We start from the raw sequence: 23,972 nt of genomic DNA, 5'->3' as shown, positions 1-23,972 counted from the left end.
ATATATTAATATTGCAAATAGGTTAATAAATGAACTTGCAGAATTTAAAGAAAAGATACCAGTGTTTTATTAGGTGTTACATAACGTAGAGTAATGGTTGACATAGCGAATAATGTGGGAGGTATGTGGCATTTCCCTGAACCTAAGTACAGGATGAAATTACAGGTACAAATAAAGGTATGGAGGGTGAACATGAAATGTTGTGCACACATTCTGGAATGGGCTTAGTCCAGCTCCATGAAAGTTATCACCCACTATCTGTACTCTGTTTAATTAAAATTGTTAATAAATTGATATTTCAAAACTCCTGGAAGACAATTGGGCAGACCTGTGGTTGTTTACTGCCAGTTTCTTTGTCTGTATAGTGTTACAGTTGTGAATTGTTCCCATAGTTACATTTGTTATATTTTAAACCGGGGAACCCCAAGTGGAATCAACTGTAGTTACAGGAAGGCTTCAGTTTTGTGCTATAATGTATGCCTTTCAATGCTCTAATCTGCAGTTATATCCAGCAGGCAGCCCAGTAGATGCTAATGATGAGTACATTAGCGCAAATAGTAAAATTTGTGTTTCCATATACATCTCCTATACATGAAACCATAAACATTTCCACTTGCTCCTTTTCTTTTGTGTCACGGGTCTCAATTATTTGTGGATTATTTAGGTACTAGCTGCATGTGGTCTTTGGGACAAAAAACAACAGCAAAAGTATGATGTAAGCTCATTGTGTGAATTTACAACATGCATGGACCACAAAGCTGAGTTTGTCTGCTTGGGTTGAATGAGAAGTGAGGTGCATGCATGCTCCATTTCACCAAGTGCAAGTCACACTTTTGTAAGTTTATGAATCGTCCGTAGATTTCATACCGACTCCCGTGGTTGAGTGTGAGCAAAGTGGACTGCTCCATACACGCACACATACACATACACAGGTCTTTTATTATATATGTCTCATGCCATTGTCGTATTTTCATTGGTTTATGTCACCACTGCTATGCATTAAATTCATTATTTTAAATCATAAATATGTTTCAGGTAAAGTACACATAAATTTTGATGTAAGATGGTTCTACTTATTAATCATGGCACTGGAGAGTGGTGACTTGTTGATTAACACATGAAGTAAGAAGTCCACTTTACTCCATACATATGACAATATTAACCCAATAATTGATATCAAGCTAAGTGTAACATCAGTAAGCAATGACGGAACATGTGAGAGTTAATCCTTGAGAAAATTCTGTGTCATACCTGTTTTTGTAAGTACAAACCCCTTTGTCAACCTCTAGCTTTAGTGCATCTGTTTTTCTTGGACTTCATTTGAAGGATCAACCCACATGATATGTTCCTGCACAGCTTTAGATAGCAGACAGGGCTAATAATTATCCTTCTTTTGTTTCCTGGATGCATGGATGCCTTCCTGAGAATGCTCTTACCATGCATTTACAGTGTATACATTTGGTAAACCAAGTGGGACTTGACTCCAAGTAGCAACTAGATGCATTCTAGACTGAGCTTTTTGATATCCCATACAAGCACAACTGTCAATAACAATATTTCAAGAATTAAACTAAAAATTTAAACTAAAAGTTTGTAGATTGTTTCTATTGAATAGTTCAATAGTACTTCCTTTGAATTTTCTACAGTGTAATCACAGAGTTTCTTATCTTTATGCAATGTGGGGTGTTTCAAGCTAATCTGTAATGATTTACCTATAATTGCACTTGATTGAAATTATACTCAATTAAAAGGTGATAACCCCAGTGGTTCACATACTTTTGTAATCAAGCCAATTTTTATTTATCCATTCTTTTTCTATTGCATCAGTTAATTACTGTAAATAATGGATGTTTCATTTTTCATCTGTAATCCGTAGTTTTCCTTAAAAAAGCATTTCATAGTGAAAGGGTATATCTGTAGTACTAGGGTGTTGTACCGTGTTAGCCATTATGAATGTAGAGAAAAGCCAAGCAAAATGACACCTTTTATTGGCTAACTAAAAAGATTACAATATGCAAGCTTTCGAGGCAACTCAGGCCCCTTCTTCAGGCAAGATGTACATCTTGCCTGAAGAAGGGGCCTGAGTTGCCTCGAAAGCTTGCATATTGTAATCTTTTTAGTTAGCCAATAAAAGGTGTCATTTTGCTTGGCTTTTCTCTACATAGTGAAAGGGTAACACTATATAAGGGCTACAGTGTAATTTCACAAACTTTTATCAAACACTGTATTAGATTACTAAGGTGGCCAAGAAATTTACTCAGTGATGAAAATGCTTTCTGAAACAGCCTGGGGTGGGTGATCAATTATGCTACAGGAATGAAAAGAAACACTTTAAATAAATAATTTGCATGTGTTGTATGTTCAATGCATCTAGTTGAGCTTCAGAAGTAGCGATGCAGTGTCTGCTTTACTGTACCCACATAGCACATACACAAGGAACAGGTATTTGAAATTATTTTGTAAAAAGACAAAGCCACTTGCCAACCACCCTTATAGCAATCATAAGAAAGATTTGAATGAGTAGAATTTTATGTGAATGAGTTGAAAGTGCATGTGAATGAGATACCCTTTTGCAAAGAACAACTAAACTACCTGCTAAGCACAGTGGTTTTATGTAAAGGTTTGTGTCTACCATTTTTAGAAGTATGCTTGTTTTAACCATACTTTAAAAATAATTTAAATAAATCAATTTGCATTGTTTAAAACTTGAGGAGCAACACCAAAACCATAATTTAGTGGCATAGTTATTAAAGTGAAGATGTTTTTTATTTTGTGAAATATAACATGAAAGTCAAAAAATCCAGGCAACTATAAAGTAGAATGTTCATTACAGTTTTTATGAAGATTCTAGGGCTTTAAAATTAATTACTCAATACAGTAGGTCTCTCAACTCATAAATCAAATAAGCCTTTTCTAATTGTTTATAATCATTTGTTTTATTCCTATTTTCAATTTTTATGGCAGTAATAACATGTTTTTCATTTTTACTGCTGTGGTTTGTCATAGGTTTTAAATTAAACGGTTTTTAATTTATTTTTTTTTCTTTTCCAAGTTTCAAGTTTTCCAGGTTTATTTTACATGTTCTTACTTACTGCACCATTTTTGTTTTTAAGGGGACTCCTCAGAGACTGACCGGTCCAGCCACTTTGTGCTTCAGGAACCAAGATCTGAATCTGACTCCTCGGTCATTAATTAGTCGTACTCGATGTAGCAGTAGCCCACGTGCATCTGGGATTGTAAAGGTACACTTAATCTTTAAGAAATGCTTCATTTTTATTTTGCATGTTCACACACTATTGCACTTTTACATGTACTAAAAACACGCTTAATTTGAAAATTATAAATATGTTTTTATTTAGTTTAATTACATTATATGCCAGTAACAACCCCAACTTATATATTAAAAATGAAAGGTTCTGAAACTTCAACTCATTGGTGCATATGTAGTGGTAAACACTGTCTGTGATTTAAAAAAAAAAAAAAAAATTACCACATTTTCTTTCTTTTTTTTTTCCTTGTTCAGGTTAACATTTTAACTAACTTTCAATTTTCAGGCCTGTGCAGGATGATTAGAAATTACTAGTAACTGCTCTGTCCTTCTTCCTTAATGAGTGTTATTTTTTATGACTGATTTTTTTTTTGTATTCTTATTTACAAGATAATGTTCACTGGAGTTGAAGATGATTTAGCAGAAAAGACGATTCATCAGTTAGGTGGAGAAATGGCTGAATCAGTTCAGAACTGCACTCACCTGATTACTGATCGTGTGCGACGCACTGTCAAGTTTCTGTGTGCTTTGGCTAGAGGAATACCTATTGTTACACCAGACTGGCTAGATAAGGTTTGTCAGATACATTACTGCAAATTTTAACCTCATTAAAACAATGTTGTTAATAATATATTAACAGTAGATTATTTACTATTTAGTGATTGATGCAGATGCTTAGTTTTAGAAGTAAACATTAACCATTTTACTACTGTTAAGCCAACAGACTTGCTAAGTAATTTATTAGTGTTTCAGATAAGAAAAATGACTTCTGTTTTCTCAGTGTCCGGCTTTATTTGAATTTTGCTGCAATATCCACATTTGTAAGGAAGTCCCAAGGTAAAATACAAACATACATAAACCTAAGGTGTGTGCAACCACACATTCTTTCCTACAGAATGTCTCATTGGAGGTTACCACTCTGAAATACATTGACCTTAAATTTCCATTTGGAAATTGATATATTCCATTTTTCCTGTAGCATGTAAATATAGCAGAGGAATCAGATGAATCACATTGTTTTTAATTGGTTCCCAATTTTTGGGAAAGTACTATTACACACAGTTTATATATATATATATATATATATATATATATATATATACACAGTGATCCCTCGCTATATCGCGCTTTGCCTTTCGCGGCTTCACTCTATCGCGGATTTTATATGTAAGCATATTTAAATATATATCGCGGATTTTTTGCTGGTTCGCGGATTCCTGAGGACAATGGGTCTTTTAATTTCTGGTACATGCTTCCTCAGTTGGTTTGCCCAGTTGATTTCATACAAGGGACGCTATTGGCAGATGGCTGAGAAGCTACCCAACTTACTTTTCTCTCTCTCTCTCTCTCTTGCGCTGACTTTCTCTGATCCTGACGTAGGGGGTGTAAGCAGGGGGGCTGTTCGCACACCTAGACGATACGGACGCTCGTCTAAAAATGCTGAAAGATTATCTTCACGTTGCTATCTTCTGTGCAGCTGCTTCCTGAAGCGACATGCTGCACAGTGCTTCGCATACTTAAAAGCTCGAAGGGCACGTATTGATTTTTGACTGTTTGTTTTTCTCTGTCTCTCTCACTCTCACTCTCTCTCTCTCTCTCCCTGCTCCTGACGGAGGGGGTGTGAGCTGCCGCCTTCAACAGCTTTGTACCGGCGGTGCTTCGTATACTTAAAAGCCAAACAGCCCTATTGATTTGTTTGCTTTCCTCTGTCTTTCTGACAGTCTGTGCTCCTGACACGCCCTCCTTTGAAGAGGAAGATATGTTTGCATTCTTTTAATTGTGAGACAGAACTGTCATCTCTGTCTTGTCATGGAGCACAGTTTAAACTTTTTTGAAAAAGAGACAAATGTTTGTTTGCAGTGTTTGAATAACGTTCCTGTCTCTCTACAACCTCCTGTGTTTCTGTGCAAATCTGTGACCCAAGCATGACAATATAAAAATAACCATATAAACATATGGTTTCTACTTCGCGGATTTTCTTATTTCGCAGGTGGCTCTGGAACGCAACCCCCGCGATGGAGGAGGGATTACTGCATATATATATTGTGATAAGCTGCCCGGACACAGACAGACGGACACCATGTTTAAGTCCACCACACGTTTATTAAACACAATAATTAGTCCAATATGTGCACAAACCCAGTGCCAAAGCACCAATCTCCCCCAAAGTCCAGGCTCTCACTCAGTCTCCAAAACCTTGTCCACTCCTCACCCGACTCCAGTCCTTCTCTGCAGGGAGGCGGCCCCTTTTATAAGTGCCCGGATGGGCTCCAGGTGATCCCCGACACTCCCTAGACACTCCCCTGTGTGGCAGAAGTGCCGGCTGTGTTCCCGGAAGCCCTCTGGGTGTTCCCAATCTTCTTCCCCCGAATACTTCCTGGTGTGGCGGAAGTATTGGGGTTCCGGGTCCTTCAGGCATGGGGGCGCCCCCTGGCGGAGACCACGGGCCCCTACAGGGTTGGGCTTCCAAGCCCGGCACCCGTGGCCCTCAAAGGAACCAGGGCGGCCGCCCCCTCGTGGTCCGGAGGAGGAATGAGCCCTCCTCCTGTCCTCCTGGGCGTCCCGGCTGGGCACCACCCCCAGCCACGTGCCACAGTACCCCACCGCTAGCTGAGACCCCTAGATCCAGCGGCTAATCCCGTGAGGGCAGGTTTTCCTCGGCGGGAAGCCGACACACTTCGTTCCAGGGTCCGGTCCTATAAAAAAGAAGACAGAACAAGGGGCGGAGACGCTGCCCTGACGCCGCCACTTGGCGTCTCTCTGACGTCTATACGGGCAACGCTCCCCCCTTTGACCGGCACCCCGGTGCTTGCCAGCTCGGCCCCCCTTTCGTGGCACCCTTGCCCCTCGTGGTGGGACACGTGCGGTCCCGTCTCCTCAGCCTTCCATGGGTTTGCCCTCTGCACCCGCAGAGGGCGGCCCTTCTCCAAACGTGAGCATCCTGCCTCACGTTTGCCCTTATCGGAGGAACCGGCATTCTTCCCTCGGCTCCCCCTTTTACTCTTGGACACGGTGACGGACTGAGTCTCCTTATAGCGTAAAAAGAGACCCCGTCACGTCTGCGTCCCTTTAACTCGCCTCGAGGCTGCGGCCGGCTTAGGGCAGAGGGCATTAGGACCCAGAGCACTTAACAGCCCACGTCCTGCTATCCCCCTCACCCTGCACGCAGCACTCACCACCACATCTCCTATAGGAGATCCCCCTTTTGGACTCTGATTACGGGGTGCACGGATCCTGTCGGTGGGTCCTCCAACATGCTGTACGGGATCGATTAAACTTACCATTCCCGGCGTACCTCTCCGGCCGAAGGTTTGCTCGCCGCGCCGTTTCGTCCGCTCTTCCAGCGCCTCCTCTGATGCGACTGGCCTCCCCTCCAGCATCTGCTCCCCAGCACGGAGGGCACGTAGCACTTGTGGATGCGACTCCACAGAACACTGATCAACCGCCAGCGCCTGTAGAGCCGCAGGCATGGACAAAAGTACAGCCAGCAGTGAGCCTTCCTTATTGTCAGCTACAGCTGCTGGCTGCTCTTTAGGGCTCTTTGAAGAACGCGCGCACCCAGCTGCACGTTCTCCCTTATCGGAGGAACTGGCTTCCCCAAGCCGCTTCCTCCGTTTACTGTGGGACGCCGCGACAGTTCGGATCTGCCCATTGTAAGAGGGCAGACCCAGCCCCGATGGCATCCGGAGCTTCACGGGGTCGGTCTCCCTTACCTTCCCCGCTGTGCCTCTCCGTCCAGGAGCTCCTGCAGCGCTCCGATCCCCTCCTGCCTGCGGCTCTCGATCCGACGCCACTGCCATCCCTCCTGAGTCCAGCGTCTCCGCCCGGAGGGCACATCGCTCGGCCGGCAGCGACAGCACGAGCTGGATCTCGCTCTGCAGCTCCTGCAGTATCGCTGCCAAAGAGGAAGAGACAGTCGGTGGTGTGCTTACCTTCCAGGCGGCGCCACTCGCCGACTGCTCTCCGTGGGCTCTTTCCTGCAGCCCACTCGGGTTACTTTGGAGCACGGGACAGACATTCCCTGCTCTCGCCTCCGACCAGTCGCTGGCGAGAGGACAGGACACGCTGTCCAATCCCGTGCCTGTTATGAGGAGGGACTCCTGGTCCGCCGCCATTTTGGCTCTATTGCCCCTGGTGCGGCGCCATTCTGGCTCTTGGAGTTGCAGCTCCATACTTTCTGCAACTCTCCCGACTGCCGCCTCCGCGCTGCCGACGGCCCGTGGACCGGCACGCCTCTGCCACAGACGCGGATCCGGGCATACCCTGCCGGTAACAAAAGAGGGGAGTCCTACCCCGCAGGGCAGACCGCTGTTATGCAGGGCACTCACCTCCCGGATCCTATCATCCAGCCATATCTGCTGCACACCGGCCTTTCCTTCAGCTATACTGTCCTGGCCGCCATTTCCGACAGCGCGTCGGTCGGAGTCTGCTGCACTCCAGCCACGCCCGTTGGTGCTCCTCCGCACCCAGGGATCAGAGCCTTTTTGCGGACCACTGGCAGTCCCAGGGGAGAATCGCTCCCGCGGAGTTGTGCATGTGTCGCTCCCGCGGCGCGTGTGTGTGGGGATTCCGCTGCTGCGCCGGGCTGCTCACAGAACATTTTTTTACTGCAGGTTCCTGCCTTGAAGCAGGCAGACCCTCCTGCCGACTACGCCACTGTGATAAGCTGCCCGGACACAGACAGATGGACACCATGTTTAAGTCCACCACACGTTTATTAAACACAATAATTAGTCCAATATGTGCACAAACCCAGTGCCAAAGCACCAATCTCCCCCAAAGTCCAGGCTCTCACTCAGTCTCTGCCTGCTCGTCAGGCCGCCGCCTCTCCTGCCTCCAAAACCTTGTCCACTCCTCACCCAACTCCAGTCCTTCTCTGCAGGGAGGCGGCCCCTTTTATAAGTGCCCGGATGGGCTCCAGGTGATCCCCGACACTCCCTAGACACTCCCCTGTGTGGCAGAAGTGCCAGCTGTGTTCCCGGAAGCCCTCTGGGTGTTCCCAATCTTCTTCCCCCCAATACTTCCTGGTGTGGCGGAAGTATTTGGGTTCCGGGTCCTTCAGGCATGGGGGCGCCCCCTGGCGGAGACCACGGGCCCCTACAGGGTTGGGCTTCCAAGCCCTGCACCCGTGGCCCTCAAAGGAACCAGGGCGACCGCCCCCTCGTGGTCCGGAGGAGGAATGAGCCCTCCTCCTGTCCTCCTGGGCGTCCCGGCTGGGCACCACCCCCAGCCACGTGCCACAATATATATATATATATATATATATATATATATATATATATATATATATATATATATATATATAAGACTGGGCTTGGGGCTTTCCTGGAATACTGTCTGGAGGTTGGCTGGACGTGGATTATAGAACTATATCCCCTCCTACATGCCCTCTCAAACCGCCGACCGGCTAGGTATATCCTATTAATAGCCCATTCAGTATTTGCACAACAATTGCCTCTACAATGTCGGGTAAAAAATCGAACAGTGAATCAACATCAAATTTCTCGCAAAATTGAACAAAACGGCCACATAAACTTATGAAATGATAAAAACAGTGTACAGTGATAACAGTTTGTTTCGCACAAAAGTTTTTGAGTGGCACAACCGTTTCAAGGTAGGACAAGAAAATGTGGAAGACGTTCAACACCCAGGTCACCCACGCTCGTTTTGGACAGATGAAAACATCAAACTGTGAATCAGATTGTTCGAAATGATTGTACTGCTTTTTCCCTAAAGCAGTTTTTGACTGGCAAAAACATTCCTGTCCTCAATCAACCTCATTTGCCCGATTTATCTCCCTGTAATTTTTACTTGTTCCCAAAAATCAAAAGTGACCTGAAGGGAACACATTTTTCTTCAATGGATGAAGTGAAGACAAAACAGCAAACCTGTTGAAGCGCCTCAAGCAAGAAGACTTCCAGCACTGTTTTAATCAATGAAAGATACATATGGAGTAGTGTAGAAATTGGGAGGGGGAGTATATAGAAGGTGACAATGTTTAGAATGCTGTAATTCTTCAATAATATTTTTTTTTTTTACCAATCCAGTTATTTTTATGTCTCATAAAATTATATATAAAATTTTTTTTTGGGTAATTCACCAATTCGGTTCTAACAAACAGCTGAGAAATACTATAATACAACATGGGCCAAAATGAGTCTTTGTGTATTTCACCATTGTGGCAATGGAGTGAAATAAATAATTGTATGTCAGTTTTCAATGGTTTGTTTCCGAGACATTGACCTTCATGTCGTTGCAGTAATGATGTTACGCATCTCGTGTTCCCAGTCGTCAGGCCTAGCAATGGTATAGTAATTGTCAAGAAACTTTCCAAAATGGTGATACCTATAAGGAAAACAAAACAGCGCAGTGGGACATGAATAATATTGAACACTGGTTTAAACACATGGGATCAAAATTAAATATTACAGTAGATTCATTGACATTCTGAACCATGGAACTACACCTAAATAATTTTTAGAGGCCAAGGAACAGTTGGGGGGTGGGGGTGGTATCAAAATCACTACCACCATAGGCTTGATCATGACATACATCTCCCCATAAGGCAAAACCTCTTAATGTACTGATCAGGCTTGTCGAGATTTTGTCTGTGAAAACTATAATAGTGTTGGGACCCTGACATGATACAAATTCAAGGTCAGATCTTGACTTCATGGCCTGCCAATGAAACAAGTACTCATTTTGATAACCACAATGTAACAAATCCAGTACTTTTTGGATCTCATATTCCTCACTCCCATCATATGATGTAGCATGCTTAATCTTTGAAAACTGTACTACTTGAGCTGTCATCATGGAGAAATCAAATTATTTGGAAACCACAGTGTTAACTGTTGTAAATGCTTCTTCTTCTAATCTATGCTCTGGTTTTTTTCATGCTTAATATTGCCAGACTACATGGGATTTTATTTAATGTTCTGAAGAAGTTGTGGAAAATTAAGAAAATGTGCTGAACACCACAACATTGGCTTTTGCATATCGATTTTATTAAACATTGAACTAAATCCAAATCACACTTTATCAGGATCAGGATGTTCAGTCTGAACAGAATGTCATCAACCAAATACTACACTGTTTAAAAAAAAAAAAAAATTGGAAAAAAAAGTTAAATTTGCAGTAAAAAAAAAAAATACTGGCAGCTGTGGTTGCCAGAATTTTAGTGTAAAAATACAATGACAGTATTTTTAGGTCTATAGTAGAATTTTTGAAGTTGTATATTATACAATTAATAACTGTTTGTTTGCAGCACATTATAATAAAAATGAAGGTTTTACTATAAGCTGACATGCACACTGTAAAAAAAATAAAACATTGTCAATAGTTAAACTAACAAAAAAAGCTGTCAAACTATTTTATAAATAGAGTAAAAGCAGCCAGTAACAAACATGTTATGCCATCTTGTTGTATACATTGAAACAAATTCAATGTTTACTTGAGTTTTGTCCTGTTGTCTGGTGGAGAAGAATAAATTGCTTTTGTAGTTTTTGGTGTAGTACAGGTTTGCCAGTTTATTGAAAATGACCCACCATAAATCAGCTTTCTTAGCCTCAAAAAACCTTCATCACTCAAGGAAAAATAAGTTGAATAACTGTGTTTAAGTTTTCTTCCCCAGTGTACGGGTCTCCAAAGATAGTATGGTAAAAGGAGGTATCCCCTTAAACAAATATTGTAACTGTGCAAATTTAGAAATTGGTGCCAATTGGAAAAAAAAAACATAAAATGTTGAAGCTCTGAAAAATTGCATCATACTGTATATAGCAAAAACACAAACTTATTTTACCTTGGGTCCACATCAAGGTTATTATAGTTTTGCCTTTTTATATTAGTTTTTATTTCTAAATTTTTTTCTGGCCTTACTTGGAAATTCAGTTTAGTTTTAGTTTTTCTTTATTGTGTATTTTTAGTTTTAATTTAGTTTTTATTTCACAAAGACATTTCAATTTTATTTTTATATGCATTAGTTTCAGTTTTAGTTTTAGTAATTATGGCATGGAGCTCCCTACGGAGTTTAGTTTTATGTCACAATCAGACAGAACTATACACTTAACGGTTTTGGATATGAGTTTAATGTTAGTGGAAGCTTACTACATTACATGGTTTACTATCTAGTTTTATTTTTGTCTGATAAAAACAAGCATAATCAAAAACAGATACTAAACATGAACAATTTTACACAATTTTATAATTGTTAAAATATTTTCTGTGTCATTTGTGCCGAAGAAATCTGCCCTGACTGTTGCCACTTTTTATCTTTTCCTTTTATTGCCCAGAATGGGCCAATTTGTAATGAAGTGTAGGTTAATTTTAAGGTTTGAGGTTTTTTTTGTTTTGTTTTTTTTAATACTCTAAATGTCTATACCACACAACATATCTTGCTCCAAGACAAAGTGCTTATAATGAATGCCTTCAATATTGCATTCAAAAATCTCCCATACTGGGCTTTGTTATTTTCTACCAGCCATATTGATCTCTGATTCCATCTCAGGCACATACAATTTGTAGACATAATTTTGCCACCTGCAGGCCTGAAAAGATTTCAAAATCAGAAAACATATTCTATTGTGTTCTGACAGGTGTGATCATGAAAATCATGGGGGCTTAGGAAGAACAGGACTTTTAGACTTGAATCAGTATGCGGACCCACCTAGCTGTATTGAGGGAAACAAAGAAAAACGAGCATTTAGTGTGAAGGTTAGGGGTAGTGAGACTTGAATAGCCAATGTATAAGAATGGCAAACCCTTAATGCGCAGAGTAAGAGCAGGTAATAGGAGTATAGACGGGTACAAAATGACAGAGTCAGCATCTGACATTAAGAACAATATACAGTGATCCCTTGCTATATCGCGCTTCGCCTTTCGCGGCTTCACTCTATCGCGGATTTTATATATAAGCATATTTAAATATATATCGTGGATTTTTTGCTGGTTCGCGGATTTCTGAGGACAATGGGTCTTTTAATTTCTGGTACATGCTTCCTCAGTTGGTTTGCCCAGTTGATTTCATACAAGGGACGCTATTGGCAGATGGCTGAGAAGCTACCCAACTTACTTTTCTCTGTCTCTCTTGCGCTGACTTTCTCTGATCCTGACGTAGGGGGTGTGAGCAGGGGGGCTGTTCGCACACCTAGACGATACGGACGCTCGTCTAAAAATGCTGAAAGATTATCTTCACGTTGCTACCTTCTGTGTGCAGCTGCTTCCTGAAGCGACATGCTGCACGGTGCTTCACATACTTAAAAGCTCAAAGGGCACGTATTGATTTTTCACTGTTTTGTTTTTCTCTGTCTCTCTCTCTCTCTCTCTCTCTCTCTCTCACCCTGCTCCTGACGGAGGGGGTGTGAGCTGCCGCCTTCAACAGCTTTGTACCGGCGGTGCTTCGCATACTTAAAAGCCAAACAGCCCTATTGATTTGTTTGCTTTCCTCCCTGTTTCTGACAGCCTGTGCTCCTGACGCGCACTCCTTTGAAGAGGAAGATATGTTTGCATTCTTTTAATTGTGAGACAGAACTGTCATCTCTGTCTTGTCATGGAGCACAGTTTAAACTTTTGAAAAAGAGACAAATGTTTGTTTGCAGTGTTTGAATAACGTTCCTGTCTCTCTACAACCTCCTGTGTTTCTGCGCAAATCTGTGACCCAAGCATGACAATATAAAAATAACCATATAAACATATGGTTTCTACTTCGCGGATTTTCTTATTTTGCGGGTGGCTCTGGAACGCAACCCCCGCGATGGAGGAGGGATTACTGTATACATTATCTAAACCTGTTTATCCAGAGTAGGATCGCAGGAAACCTGAAGCCTACACCAGCAGGTTTGGATGCAAGGCAGGAAAAATCCCTGGTATGCAATATGTATGATATGGCTGATGTTAAGAACAAAAAGAAGATAATATTTCAACTATCTATTTTGAGAGAGAGAAGAAACATTGAAAAAAGGGGGGCAAATATTTTAAATATACGTTTTTATATATGTTTTTAAAGCAAAAGTGATTGGTAATAATATGCTGATCTTGTATGATGACCTAGTGAGTCTCTTGATCAGTGTTGTTTTATTTTTAAAAATCGGGCGTGGTCTCCTTTTTCTCGTATACTCAGATATAGGGATGGATATTTGAGGAGTAAACTGCAAGACAATGATTATATTTTTATATTATGTACATTAAAGAACCATCAACAACAAATGAAATCAAATTAATAATATAGTGAAAAATTATTATAAAAGTAAAGTTGAATGAATAAAAAAAAATTGAGTATATGTTCAAGTAAAGTACCACTTCCAGTTGATGGATTTGGCCCAAAAGTTAATTCAGATCTACAATTTTGGTGTAACAACCACATGCCAAATTTCATTCCATCTCGTTGCATTTTTAAGTTTATACAATACAATACAATACAGTTTATTTTTGTATAGCCCAAAATCACACAGGAAGTGCCGCAATGGGCTTTAACAGGCCCTGCCTCTTGACAGCCCCCCAGCCTTGACTCTCTAAGAAGACAAGGAAAAACTCCCAAAAAAACCTAGTAGGGAAAAATGGAAGAAACCTTGGGAAAGGCAGTTCAGAGAGAGACCCCTTTCCAGGTAGATTGGGCGTGCAGTGGGTGTCAAAAGAAGGGGGTCAATACAATACAGTACAGTACACAGAACAATTTCTCAATATAGTAAGAAATAAAAAAAATATATATATATATAAATTTTTGAAGTACAGAGCAGAATTTAACAGTAGATGATATATCCCATAATAAGATTTGTATTTGTATAGAGTCCTGGAGACCTCATCCTTCAAGCTGCCTCCCCCATTTGGCCATTCCACAGCTGAAACAGTGCTGGGCCAGCCAATCCGATGAAAGGACCCCTCTCTCCCACGATTCCTGCGATCCTCCATCTGGGATGACTTTTCCTTAGGCAGGCAAAACAGCTTGGCAGGTGGGCCGTGGCACCAAGTGCCACATTTGAGTACCGAGAAGAAAAACAGAGTAAGTGAGGGTTAGTATCCAATTATAACTGTCATGTTACTTATGTTTAAGTGCTAATGACTAACAACAGAGATGCAGTCTGTACAGTTAATCAGCAGCTCTAGTCAGGATATGCTAAACTGAAGTAGTGAGTCTTCAGCCGGGATTTAAAAGCTGAGACCGAAGGGGCATCTCTTATAGTAGCAGGCAGACCATTCCACAGTTTAGGGGCCCTGTAACTAAAAGCTCGACCCCCCACTGTTATTTTATTAATCCTTGGAATCATAAGCAGACCGGCATCTTGAGATCTTAATGTGCGCTCTGGTTTGTAAGTCATGATAAGTTCAGACAAGTAAGCCGGACCTCGACCATTTAATGATTTATATGTTAAAAGAAGGATTTTGAAATCTGCCCTGAACTTAACCGGGAGCCAGTGTAAGGATTTAAGAACTGGAGTTATGTGTTCGTATTTTCTTGTTCTTGTAATAATTCTCGCAGCCGCATTTTGGATTAACTGGAGGCTGTATAAAGAACAGTTTGAACATCCAGTGAACACCGCATTGCAGTAGTCAATCCTACTAGAGATAAATGCATGAATTAGTTTCTCAGAATCCTGTTTATTTAAAAAGCGCCTTAATTTCCTAACATTTTTAAGATGGAAGAAACATGTTTTGGACAACTTTGTAATATGCGCTTTAAATGACATGCTAGAGTCAAAGATAACTCCTAGATTGCGGGCTGATTCAGTAAAATTGACTGGGATTCCCATTGAGTTAAATGATGACAAAATATTATTGTGATCAGCATCATTCCCTCCAACAATTAACATCTCTGTTTTATCTGTATTTAAAGACAAGTAGTTCTTATTCATCCACTCCTTTAATTCACTAACACAACTAATTAAAGACCACATTGGAGAAACTTCATTTGATTTAAATGAAAGGTATAACTGGGTGTCATCTGCATACGAGTGAAAATTAACATTATGTTTCCTAATGATAGATCCCAGTGGAAGCATGTACAGTGAAAACAGTAAAGGTCCCAGTACTGAGCCCTGCGGGACACCATATTGAACTTCTGTGTATAATGATGGAGTACTGTCAGCACATTTCTGTACATATTGGAATCGATTTGATAAGTAAGAACTAAACCAAGCGAGCACGGTGCCTGTAAGCCCAACATCATTTTCTAGCCTGTGCAGTAAAATAGAATGGTCGATGGTGTCAAATGCTGCACTTAAGTCCAACAACATAATTACAGATGAGTTTCCTTCATCAGAGGATATCAGAATGTCATTTACAACCCGTGTTAGTGCCGTTTCTGTACTATGACCAGTGCGAAAACCAGACTGGAATTTCTCAAATAAATTGTAATGCATAAGGTGTGTCTGAAGCTGACTGGCGACTACTTTTTCTAGTATTTTAGAGAGAAACGGTAAATTTGAAATAGGCCTATAATTATTTAGTATATGTGGGTCAAGGTCTGACTTTTTAAGTAATGGTTTAATGACTGACACTTTTAGTGTATCAGGTACTGTGCCATGCAATAATGAACTATTGATAATGTTTAGGATAGGCGCTGCAAGAACATCCATTGCACTTTTTACTAGTTTTGTTGGCACTGGATCTAGGGAACAAGTAGTGGGCTTCATTTTAGAAATTAAACTTAAGACTTCCTGCTCAGTTACAGGATTAAAATTACTAAAGTGCTGAGTGCAATGTGAGACAGGGTCTGCTAAGCTAGTATTTGGTTTGTACTGTGATGCAGAGATCTGGGATCTTATATTTTTAATTTTCTCATTGAAGAAGTTAATAAAGTCTGTACTGCTAATGTCTGTTGGTATTTTGCACTGTTGATCTGAATTTCCATTTGTTAATTTAGCCACTGTTCTAAACAGTGCCCGAGGATTTTTATTATTGCTATCTATTAATGTAGAATAATATTCTGACCGAGCTTTAAAGAGGGCTTTTTTATATTTATTAACACTCTCTGTCCATGCAATTTGAAAGACCTGTAGCTTTGTTGTTCTCCATCTGCGTTCCAGTTTTCGACACTCTAATTTAAGAGCTCGAGTGTTTTCATTAAACCAGGGAGAGTTTCTATGTGCTTTGATCACTTTTGTTTTAAGGGGAGCCACTGTGTCCAGAGCATCTCTCAAGGTCACATTATAATGTGATGTTAGCTCATCTAAATTGTTTTCTGTGTTTACATTTGATGTTAACTGATCTAAATGGTTTTCCACAATTACACTCGACTTACTCAAAGTATCTATAAATTTTGAAGCAGAATTACAATCTAGATGCCGCACTGTCTTTGTTTTAATCTGGGAGTGTGTTCGCAAGGGCAGGACCAAATCAAATGTAATTAAGTAGTGATCAGAAATAACTTCATTTAATGGAGTAATAATTAAATTTTGAATTTCAACTTTGTAAGTTATAATTAAATCTAATGTGTGGTTATGATTATGAGTTGGACCTTTGACATTCTGACAAAATCCTACTGAATTTAACAAATAAGTAAAACATTTGCTAAAAGTGTCAGTTTCCACATCAATGTGTACATTAAAATCCCCCATCAGTACTACGTGATCATAATTTATAGCCAAGTCACATAAAAGGTTGCTAAATTCAGACATGAACAATGAATACGGCCCTGGTGGTCTATAGACTAGCACTATAATTGTGTTGGAATCTGTTTTAATATTTAAAATGAATGCTTCAAAGGATGTAAAGTTGCCTAAATTTTTAGAAGTGATTTGCATTTTGTTACAATGAATTATTCCAAGGCCCCCTCCTCGACCTGAATCTCTAGACTTATGAAGGAACGAGTATCCATCTGGTGACGCCTCAGCTAGGGGGACAGTGTCACATTTACTAAGCCAGGTTTCGGTGAGAAGACACAGATCAGATTTTGTACTTAATATAATATCATTTACCAAAACAGCTTTAGTGCCAAGAGAGCGAATGTTCAATAAGCAGCATTTAAAACTGTATGCTTCTTTCTGAATTGGTGATATACTTTTTGTTTAAATTTGTAGTAAATTTCTATTACAGATGCCCCTGGTGGAGGGTCTGGTTTTATCCCTTGGTCTAATTATACACCTTATTTTTTGGTTATCAATTAATTTAAGGTTTGTATCAAGACTAAATTTACTGGATGCCCCAAGACAAGGATTATGGGTAACAGCTTCAGGAAAGTAACAGGTGGGATAAACAACAGCCTGTGATTTAAGATCACATGACTGCGGCCTGGATGGTGCTCTAATCAGTCAACCAGGCAGTTTTGCTGCCATATTTTGGGATAATACATAAGATCCCCTCCAGTTAGGATGAAGACCATCTCTTCTGAAAAATCCAGGCCTTTCCCAAAAATCATCCCAATTGTTCACAAACGCTATGCTTTTGTTTGCACACCAGGTTTCTAGCCAGCAGTGAAGGGAATGCAATCTGCTATAAATCACATCCCCTCTATATAATCTTGGTAAGGGGCCAGATACAACTAAATTCCGACATTTTCTTTTAGCAAACACACACACACACACACACAGACATAATTCCTAAAAATTGTATTTTCGGATTCTGAGAGGTCTAAAACGTCAAGATTCATCAAAATCTTGAGGTTGAATTTTTTTATGACTACTGTATTTTCCCTATGCTTCGTATATGAGAAAGTAAAAATGATTTCTCCTGTGCAAAGTGGCCCATGAATTACTGTCAACAAAAAGCAGGCACCTGAGTAATAAACTGAAACATTACTCACTTGTAATTTTTCTGTCCATACGGTAAAGGTGTTGTTGACCATCACATTCCGATTTCAGGCATTTGAATTACATCTCAATATACAACAAGCACAAAGAAAGGAAGCACGTAAATCGCTTTCTATTTCACACGCTTTACTCGGCCATTTTCAACTTGCTCTGTTATCAGAAATGCAGTGTGAACACCCGTCCTCCATCACCAGCCACCATTCATTGGATGAATATATGCGGGCGGCTCGTGGCGGATGACTTTGTGTTTTAGAGTTAAAAGTGACAAGGGTTAAATGACTATCGGCAAGAATACTCATTTAAAAACAATAACTAAAAATATTTTTAGTAAATTATTATTTTATTTCAGTTTGTCTTTCCAGCTACTTAAATAGTTTTGTTTAGTTTTAATTTTTCATTGCGGTTTTGTTAATTATTTTATTTCAGTTAATAAAAATATATTTTTTAATAACCGTTTCAGTTTTGATTTTAGTTTTCGTTAACTATAATAACCTTGGTCCACATTAATTAAAAGAAGAAGAAACCGCTACATAAAGCCAGTACATATTATCCATCCATCCATCCATCCATTATCCAACCTGTCACATCCTAACACAGGGTCACAGGGGTCTGCTGGAGCCAATCCCAGCCAACATAGGGCGCAAGGCAGGTTTGAGTTAAATTAATGTAACATAGATGTGTAGCCTCCTTAGCTTTACATTTTTTCTCAAAAAAACATGTAAAAAAGCATTGCATTTTTTGGCTTGAAACATCACATATTTATTAAATCTGATCTTACTACTGTAAAATGTGTAAAACATTAAAAGTATATCGTCAGAAGTATAGAAAGTATAATGATGATACTGTATAAATAATAATGAATAATAATATAAATAATGCTAATACCATATACAGGTATGCTGTCAAAATGTGTTGTTTGTGTGGTATATCTTGAAGCACGGTGAAGTACACAATCCAGTGTCACAGTCGTGACAGTGTGATTCCTTGCAGACTTTTTTCCAGACTGATCAGTTTTTGAACAGCACACTGCACATTCACAATTGACATGAGTGTCACTTTCAGATTCATCAGAATCACTTTCGATATCACGTTCTGTTTCAATTTCACTACCTGAAGACAGATTCACTTCTTCGTCACTGTTCATATCACTGTCAAGAACATGCAACACTGGGCTGCTGAAAAATGTTTCTTATGAGACACCATTATGAGGCCTAGGAAAAGACATGTCTGCACCATTGCCTGTGACGATGCGGGTTCGGCTCCACGCTCCCATCGGCTGTTAGGGAGCCCTTGAACCCAACACTGTCAGTAATGTCACCGATGAGGTAGACAGTGAGGCAATAACAATTGAGCAAGGGGATGATGTATAAGTGCAAAAGTGCTTTTATTAAAATAGAACAAAACAGTGTTCATAATAAAGTGCTGTGCAGTTCATTCAAAGTCTTCTTTAAACAAATAAATAATCCAATAAAATGAAACGTGAAACGTGGAGGTTAAAACCAATAGAAAAAACTCTTCTAAAAACCACAAGGTAAAATAGTACAGGAAGTAATATGTTAAAACCAAAAGCCTGGTGTCTTCTGTTTCCATGGCGGCTCCCCTGCTACACCCATCTGGACTGCTCTACAGGAGAGTCGCCTAACTGCAGGATCAGCTGCCCTTCAATCAGGTCCTGTAGCCCTCCGACCCTTGGCTTCGTCAGGCTCCCAACCGAACCAAGACTTTGGACCATTCCCCAGCGGCCAAGGCTCTCACACTGAGGCTACACCAGACCAAAGCCTCATCGACTCCCGCTGCCTTCTACGGTCAGTCAACTTCTCCACTGGTCACTCCGGCTCCTAAATCGCTCAGCTGGAGTGACTACTTTCTCAGCCCCACTGAGTGTCGGCCAAACACTCCCCTCGTGGGCTCTCCTCCCAGCTGCCTGCTTTCTCCCTCGCTCATTCTCCTTCTTCCTCACACCAGCTCTCTCCACATGCTTCCTGTCTTCTCCTACTACCTCCTGTTCTCTCTTTACTTCTTTTCTGTTTCCCCCTTAACCTGCTCGTGCTTCTCTATATATGCGGAGAGGACATGGCAGCTGCAGCCCATTAGCCACAGGAACAATCACGGATGTGGGCAGTCTCTCACCTGTGCACTTAGGTGAGAAATGCCCACACCGCAGATCGCCCTGCGGCTCGCTACAGTTACCACGCCCCCTTGCTAAGCCGCGAGCATGGCGATTATTTATTTAAAACAAAACGGCCTTTGCTGGAAGAGCTGTGGACCCATAACACTACATTGCCAAGGTAGCACTCAGCCTACACTATATTGCCAAAAGTATTGGGATGCCTGCCTTTACACACACATGAACTTCAATGGCATTCTATTCTTAATACATAGGCTTTAATATGGAGTTGGCCCACCCTTTGCAGCTATAATAGCTTCAGGTCTTCTGGGAAGGCTTTCCACAAGGTGTAGGAGTGTGTTTATGGGAATTTTTGACCATTCTTCCCGGGGAACATTTGTGAGGTCAGGCCCTGATGTTGGACAAGAAGGTCTGGCTCACAGTCTTCACTCTAATTCATACCAAACGTGTTCTGTCGGGTTGAGGTCAGGGCTCTTTTCAGGCCAGTCAGGTTCCTCTACACCAAACTCGCTCATCCATTTCTCTGTAGACCTTGCTTTGTGCACTGATGCACAGTCATGTTGAACAGGAAGAGGCCATATTCCTGAACAAAAGCGCACTTGTTTTGTTATACTTGTACCTTTTGTGAAAGTGTTTATTTGATATTTGGACTTCAGGCTTCACACATTATAAACTTCATGTCTACATTTTTGTTAATTATTACTAAGACATGAAAAACGTTTCTGTTTTAACGATGTGTTTACATAGATTGTTGTAGACACGGAACATACATGAAATGCATGTATTCCAAATAACGATATATGATTTACCCTATACAACTCTAGGCAACTCGCACGCAAGTAAACAGACTTGAGCTATCGACACATTTACAACACAAAAGATGTTGACGGAAGTTGTGAACAGATTTAAGGTGGGCCGGGATTGCGTGTTTTTTTTTTTTGTAAGCTGTGGTAATTCTAGTGTTAAAAGGACTGCTTGCCTTTTGCTGCACTAGTTGGAAAAGGCACCTGCAACTCAGCAGAGCTGCAGTTTTTGTAGGTTCTCCTGCTATATATGATGTAGTGCCAGCTCATTCTTTTGGTGATTCATCCCTGGCTTAAGTAACTTGTCTGCTGCCTTTGCCATATCAATAGACGTGCAGTTGACCACTTGGATTACATTTGGAAAATGTGATTTTGCTGAAAATTGCGCTTTTATATTTTCCAGTTCAATCATTGTGTAAAGAAATCTCATCTATCTGGATGAACAGCGGATAATACCATTGTATACAGGTGGCATGGTGAGACTCAGTGATGACTGAGAAATACCTGATCAGTCAGCAAGTTCACGTTGAAAAGCTCCTGTGGCTAAAAACCCAAGAGTGGACAGAACTTGCAAACAAGCAGGTAGAACACAATTCCTCAAAGTCTGCCTTTGTAAATCTGGTGCCAGTTCAGCACACAGCTTCAAGAGGGATGGCACTTGGAAATCAAAATCGACTTAGAAGCTAGTCGTCATCATCTATAAATACTCTCTTCTAATTCCTCCATTTGCAATGTCTTCTAACAACGCTAAAGCAGCTATGGTAGTAGGAATAGTTTGGCCATTCCGTGCACCATTATATTGTTACAGAATAATTACAATCAAGTGAATTAAATTTGTAAACGATATGCAATTCATTTCAGTGTATTTGATAAAATCCACATTATAGATGTGAATCTAAAAAAGAAAAGCAGACCACAGAAACAGCAGCACTGCTTTGGCGATGGGTGCCACCAGTTTGCAAAACCAGGCAGAAACGTGCATACGCAAGATTGGACCCTGCCGTGAAAATTTGAATGACTTTACACCAAGTTTAGTTTTTATACATCTCAAAGTGAGAGTGGAAACGGGCATATGCCACATTTTTATGCGTATGCATCGTTTATACATAACACCCCTGATCCTTAGCAGGTCATAAAATTAGGTAAATACAACCTCAGATGAAAAGCAACATATGACATATAACAGCGTATCTTTATTTATTTAACAAAAACAAGCCAAAATGCAGAAGCAGTGTGTGAAAAATTAAGTACTGCTTTCATAGGAATTAAGAGGGTAAGTAGCAGCCAGGTTCTGCTAATCAGACATACTTGTTTAACTGATCATCAGCAAGTGTGAGAAGTTTTGGCAGTTTGCTACTCTGGAGCATTCCGGTGTGTGTTAACACAATCTCAAGGAGGAAAGACATCAGTAATGATCTCAGAGAAGCAATTGCTGCTGCCCATCAATCTGGGAAGGGTTATAAGGTCATTTCCAAACAATGTGAAGTCCATCATTCTACAGTGAGAAAGATTATTCACAAGTGGAAAACATTCAAGACAGTTGCCAATCTTCTCAGGAATGGATGTCCCAGCAGATTCACCCCAAGTTCAGACAGTGCAGTGCTCAGAAAAACTGAAGAAATCCAAGTGCCACATCTTAGACTCTACAGGCCTCAGTTAGCATGTTAAATGTTACAGTTTATGATAGTACAATTAGAAAAAGACAGAACAAGCATGGCTTATTTGAAGAGGTTGCCAAGAGAAAGCCTCTTCTGCCTAAAAATAACATGGCAGCATGGCTTAGGTTTTCAAAGTTTCATCTGAATAAACCACAAGACTTCTGGAGCAATGTCCTTTGGACAGATGAGCCCAAAGAGGAGATGTTTGGCTATAATGCACAGCGCCACGTTTGGCATAAACCAAACACAGCATATCATCACAAATACCTCATACCAGCTGTCAAGAACGATGGTGGAGAACTGATGATTTGGGCTTGTACAGGACTTGGGCACCTTGCAGTCATTTAGTCAACCATGAACTTCTCTGGAGGACAGTAATTCCGAGCACACCAGCAAATCTACAACAGAATGGCTGAAAAAGAAAACAAACAGGGTGTTGCAGTGGCCCAGTCAAGGTGCAGACCTCAACCTGATTGAAATGTTGTGGTGGGACCTTAAGAGAGATGTGCATAAATGAATGCCTGCAAACCTCAATAAACTGAAGCAATGTTGTAAAGAAGAGGGGGCCAAAATTCCTCCCCACCAATGTTAGAGACATACAGAGTCATACAGAAAATGATTACTTCAAGTTATTGCTGCCAAAGGTGGTTCTGCAAGCTATTGAATCAAGGAGTGTAATTAGTTTTTGAAACATGACTTCTCCATTTTGGCTAATTTTTGTTAAATAAATAATGACACAGAATCTGCTGTGTGTTGTTTTACACTTGAGGTTAGATTTAAATAATTTTAGAACCTGGTAATGACCAGATGTTTTTTTATAGAATGGTAAGAAGGTGTACTTTCTTGTTCAAATGTCACAAATTGAAAGTGTATTAGAACAAACTTGTCAATAAACAGAAACATTTCTTTAAACTGCTGGTTCAGTAAAATAAAAGGTAATAAAAAAAACAAAAGCCTCCACCATTATTACTACAATTTGAAGTAAAGCAGGGTTCTTAATAATATTATTGGAGTTCTACTCTAATTTATTTTCTGCTCATTCAGACCCAAGTCATGCTGAAATCGACTCCTCCGTATCTTTTTTTGACTGTCCGTAGGCTCTCTGAAGATTAAGATGGTACTCTAGATTTCCCATTACCATTATTGAAATCAAAGAGGCTTTAGATTCTATGTAATCCAGGAAGTTACCAGGCCCAGATGAGTTGCCTCCGGAACTTTTTTCAATATTTTGGAAGCAATCACTGGTCCCCCTGTTTAGAAATGCTAAGCTCTTCTATTTTCTGTACTCGATTGAAAGATTCTGCTAACACTGCTGTTGTCACCTATTGTCAAAAAAAGGTAAACAGTTCACCAACTATTTAAGCTTTATCTTAT

At 40.6% G+C, this 23,972-nt stretch overlaps 1 protein-coding gene across 1 annotated transcript in view; it reads left to right on the top strand.

Annotated features, from left to right (window-relative positions):
• The window catches only part of mdc1 (mediator of DNA damage checkpoint 1), a 138,613-nt gene that overhangs the window by 102,590 nt on the left and 12,051 nt on the right, over window positions 1-23,972 (top strand). Inside the window, exons 9-10 of the mRNA XM_028808334.2 lie at window positions 3,114-3,242; window positions 3,659-3,841. Of these exons, the coding sequence (XP_028664167.1) occupies window positions 3,114-3,242; window positions 3,659-3,841 (312 nt within the window). The remainder of the gene's footprint in view (window positions 1-3,113; window positions 3,243-3,658; window positions 3,842-23,972) is intronic.

The sequence above is a fragment of the Erpetoichthys calabaricus genome, chromosome 1 (assembly GCF_900747795.2).
Source record: "Erpetoichthys calabaricus chromosome 1, fErpCal1.3, whole genome shotgun sequence".
Taxonomy (NCBI): domain Eukaryota; kingdom Metazoa; phylum Chordata; class Cladistia; order Polypteriformes; family Polypteridae; genus Erpetoichthys; species Erpetoichthys calabaricus.
Note: the sequence above shows the minus strand (reverse complement) of the source record. Positions and strands in the feature narration are given on the sequence as shown.